Genomic DNA, 5000 nt, shown 5'->3' on the forward strand with positions numbered 1-5000 from the left:
TGCAGAACAAGCCCGAATGACAATATAAACCAATGTGCACCAACATGAATTTGAATGTAAATGAATGTTGGTGGTGGTCGGAGGGGCCGTAGGTGCTGATTAGCAGCCACGCTTCTGTCAGTCTGCCCCAGGGCAGCTGTGGCTACAGATGTACAGTAGCTTACCACCACCGGTATGACTGTGTCTGAATGAATACTGGACTCTGTAAAGCGCTCTGGGTATCATGAAGGGCGCTATATAAATCCAACTTGATTTGAACTAACTCCATCCAAAAGCAAATGTTAAAATGAAACTGTTCATTGTCTGACATTCAACTAACCACAATCTCATTATCTCATTGACATGATCAAGGCAATTAAATAATATTTAAACATATTATGTTTACCAATGGGAAGTCTGGAACTAGCAGGATTTTTGTCTGCCGATGTGTAAGGCTGGAGACTCCTGCTGCACATCTCTACCAGGCTCTGGCTCTGGCTCTGGCTCTCATCTCTCAACTCATCATCACGACTAACACTGCTGGCAGCTCTGGCTGCTGTCTTGAATTTCTTTCTTTGAAAGAATTCCTGAATGCTCTGATTTAATTTTCATACTCTAAATAGTTGCATGACACACATAATTTTATATGCAGTCAATAGATCTCATTTTGAATGTTATTGTAATGCCCTTTGGTTATAATATAATGCTACTGGAGCTGCTTAATTCAAAAATGTGCAATGCTTCCTGCAGTTGGGTCGGATCGACATTCTGTGGAGCAGAATACCACTTCAGTGATGAGTAGGGATGGGTCTTGTTAATTTTTATCGATACTGATACCATTATTGAGACTGCTTAACGATTCGAGTCTTTATCGATCCCACTATCGATACCCTACTTTTCTACTATTTGATGGAAAGACAAGACAACTATAAATTCTTAACCTTGACAAGCCTCAGTCAAACCTAAGGTAAACATATGCCAACCGATTGCTAGGCTACTAATGCCATCCATTGGTTGTGACGAGCACTGCAGCTTGCTAACGTTAACCAGCTAGATAGTGCTATAGCATTGTACATGCAAGTGCTATGCTATACACTATTAGGCTATTTTACGTTGACATTGACAGTCCTTAAATCTAGATGTCTTCTTTGCAAGCTAGATTCCCTCTGTCACCCGCTTGCTAAAGGCTACAAAAACGTCTTAGTATAACTTTGACTACAGTGGGTCATTCATTCATTTACTAGTTGTGCCTAGTAACGTAACGTCACTGCACCGAGCTAGCAAGCTAATGGTAGCTAACTTTAGGTTTAGCTGGCTAGCTGCAGTACATTACTACTAGTCTAATGAATGAACCACACTGTAAGTTATAGCTTTAGCAAGCCGATGACAGAAGGAATCTAGCTATCAAAGAAGACATCTAGCACTAGATTTAAAGTCGCACAGAAATTCAAAAAGCATTCTGTCCCATTTTGGTTCACATAATTGGTCATAGTGTTCACCTATTCAACGATGTCTGCCAAAAAAATTACAAAATTCTACTTTTGTTGTAACCTTATATCAAAGTATATAATTTCTTAAAAAGGTGATGAAGGTGGCGCATCAACCAGTTGAATTGATCAGGGAGTGCTGGGCCCAGACAATTGTAATAGAAAAAATCTAAAAAACTTGAGAGTGTAGCACATCCCATAAATAAATAATAGGTGACGGAAGACTTTCTTACCATTAGAGTTTTTATTTGGCTACAAATAACGCTGACGCGTTTCGGCACAAACGCATGTGAACATGCGACATGCTCTGAAGAAGGCACTTGTGCCGAAACGCGTCAGCATTATTTGTAGCCAAATAAAAACTCTAAGTTTTTAAGAAGTTAAAGAATATGCGAGAAGGCCAAGTTCAAGAACCATCTAGTAAAGTTAGTTAGCTGCTTGCTCCTGCAGAAAGCTGCGTCCACGAGCGTCTGGGTTGGACTAAACCATTTTGTACATTTTGTTAAGGGGTGTGTAGGAGGTTCAGTCTCTCAAACTATTTTTTCATCCCATTTTAATTTAGTTATGACAGTGACTAATTCATTAAAAATGTCAAAAATACAGACAAAATCACAAAGGTGGCACCTGGGGTGGCCGTTCAGATTCCAAGGATGGCACGTGCCACCCCTGGCCACCCCTTAGATTCGCCCCTGGGGGTCAGACTGATGGTGCTGTGACTGACCCTGGATCAGGTGCTGCTATATGAGGGTTGTGGTCAGACTGATGGGGACTGTGGGGGAGGGAGGGAGGAGGAAGAAGGGCAGAGTAGGTCAGGTAAGCTAACACGCTAACACCCAGGTTCTCCTCTCCCACATGACCTGAGTTTACATGTTAAGCTAACATGCTAACGCTAACACACTAACCCAGATTTTCAGAATCTGAATCAGGATTCATTGCCATTTGTACTATACAATCAATACATAGGAATTGTTTGCCACACCATGGTGCTTTACAACAATACAACAATGGACAAGTGCAAGGACAGGACAGTGCAAGATACAAACATAGTGTAAAAACTAGCAGTGCAATTGGACTATAAAAGAGTCAGTACAGTAGTCCTGATTGCAAGGGGCGGGGGAGAGAGTCAGAGGGGAACCTTGTTGATGACCGTGGGGAAAAAGCTGTTCCTGTGTCGAACAGTTTTGGTCCTTGACTAACAAGCTAACGCTAACATGCTAATACGCTAACGCTTACACCCAGGTTCTCCTCTCCCCTGTAGCCCTGCAGGGTGTCAGCCAGCCTCTGAGTCACTGCCGGTCCCCTTGCTAGCTGAATAATACAGTACCAGCTGCCTTAGACAAAAACCCAGGAAAAAACAGCATTAACGCACGCAGGAACAAAATGCCGCCGACACGACAGGTCAGCTGTGAAAGATAGGGGCAGGCCGGACTGATGGGCTGGCGTGTTTTTTCAGTAATGTGACAGGGCTTTCAGACATGGGTGGCTGTTCCAGCCTGATTTGCGGGGCGGCTCTGTGTGAAAGTGGGACACGGGACAAAGGAGAAGACAGCTTGTTCTGCCCTGCTGCCAGGACAGGCCTCACACACCACAATTTCATGGTGAGCGGCCAACACACACCAACAACTGCCCTCATCCCCAAAACCGTGTGTGTGGGGGGGGGGGGGGTCTGTGTGGGCAGCGACCCGCCTGATACCGGTGCCCACCTCCTCTGCCGCTGCACTTAAAGAGAGGATCTAATATTAATCGCAGCCGGCCGCGGCGGTCGGTCGGAAAGGCGAGAGCCACTCACCATTTTATTATTGATTTCATGAAAATGGATCTCGCAGACTTTCTCCACCACTTCTTCCATCTCAAACGTTACAAAGCCGAACCCTGCAGAGGTAGAGAGGTGAGGACAGGATGAGGGGAGGGGGGTTGAAAGAAAGAGAGAGAGAGAGAAAGAGAGAGAGAAACGGTTAGTTTTTACAAAGGCACTTCCCTGTTATTGCCAAGGCCACCAGTATCTATTGATCAGCAGGTGGAAATTGGCCGTTGAGTCCTGAATAGGCCAAACTTATCAGTACCTGGTAAGTGATGTTTATAGCTCTGCAGCAACAAAAGCCGCTTCGCTATAAAGATGATTAAGCTCAGCTTATTGGAATAACTATATTTCCGCTTCTCTGTGGGAACGCTGCGGAAGCTCATTAAAAGGAAATTCATGGGCCTTGGCCAAGCGTGTGAATTTCATTACAGATATGTTCCACTCCTGCATTGATATTTCACAAAAAATACATTTTGGTTTCGTGTTAATGTCTATCGTCATTATTGATATACAGGGCATTACATGAAGTTCACAAATCAGACACGCGGGGTGACTGGGATGGGATGGGGCGATAATGGTTGCAGGTTTCTGGACGACCGTTTGACCTGTTTATCTCCTGGTCAGAGAAGAGAGGGGAGAGAGTTTGGCCCACACAATCTGGAGACAAGATAACACAATGATGGACACACACACGCACACACACATTCCCCTCTCTCCCCCAGCTGTAACAGCAGGCTGGCCCACAGATGGAGTGGTGCTGGAGCTGGGCCCATTCCCTTAAGAAAGTAGAAGATAAGCCGCCGAGGTCAGGGGTCAACAAGGCCCCCCTCCCCCTCACCACTCAAATCCCTTCGCCACGCGGCAGCAGGTGAGGCCAGAGAACGAGGCGGGAGAGGTCGATAGGAGGAGCTACAATAAAGCAGCTAGCACCCCATCATCCCACGCACACAGACACACACACACGCACACACATACGCAGACACGCACGCACGCACGCACACACACACACACACACACACTACACAGACTGTAAGTGACAGTGGACCCCACACAACACACATGCAGACACACAAGAGTCTCTTCTCTCTCTCTCTCTCTCTCTCTCTCTCTCTATTTCTCTCTCTCTATTTCTTTCTCTCTCCTGTCTCTCTTCTCTCTCTCTCTCTCTCTCTCTCTCTCTCTCTTCTCTCTCCTGTCTCTTCTCTCTCCTGTCCCTCTCTTCTCTTGTGCTGTTCTGTGCTACTGTGGGTGTGTGTGGGTGGGTGTGTGAGTGTGTGTGTGTGTGTGTGGGGGGGGGGTTATTGTGTTTTTTAGGATGATAACTGTGTGGTTTTAATTTGGGTGCTGTTTAGTGTTTTGTAAGGATGTCTCAATAAAGAGCATCAAGACTCACTCTCTTCTCTCTCCCGTCTCTCTCATCTCTTTCCTGTCTCTCTCTTCTCTCTCCTGTCTCTCTTCTCTCTCCTGTCTCTACTCTCTCTCTACTCTCTCTATTATACTTACTTATCCATCTCAATGCACCGTCTGTGGCATTCTGCACCACCGCTCGCATGCCCATAGAGGGAGGAGAAATACTACTCATTGACCCATTGCTGTAGCCTCATTTGGCACATTAGCCTACCTTGTTCTCAAACTCCTTGTTCTCTGTCTGGTTTTAATTTAGTTATTATGAACATAAAATTTCCTCATTAGAGTCATTCCAAATGTTTTCTCTGGGTGAAGATTAACTTCTT

At 45.3% G+C, this 5000-nt stretch overlaps 1 protein-coding gene across 1 annotated transcript in view; it reads right to left on the reverse strand.

The window, feature by feature from the left end:
- LOC311326050 (RNA-binding protein Musashi homolog 2-like) overlaps positions 1-4819 on the reverse strand; it is a gene marked incomplete at both ends in the record, with an annotated part of 89937 nt that extends 85118 nt beyond the window's left edge. Inside the window, 2 exons of the mRNA XM_084458888.1 lie at positions 3256-3338; positions 4789-4819. Of these exons, the coding sequence (XP_084315014.1) occupies positions 3256-3338; positions 4789-4819 (114 nt within the window). The remainder of the gene's footprint in view (positions 1-3255; positions 3339-4788) is intronic.
- Positions 4820-5000: the final 181 nt, after the last annotated feature.

The sequence above is a fragment of the Borostomias antarcticus genome, assembly GCF_949987555.1.
Source record: "Borostomias antarcticus genome assembly, chromosome: 1".
Taxonomy (NCBI): Eukaryota; Metazoa; Chordata; class Actinopteri; order Stomiiformes; family Stomiidae; genus Borostomias; species Borostomias antarcticus.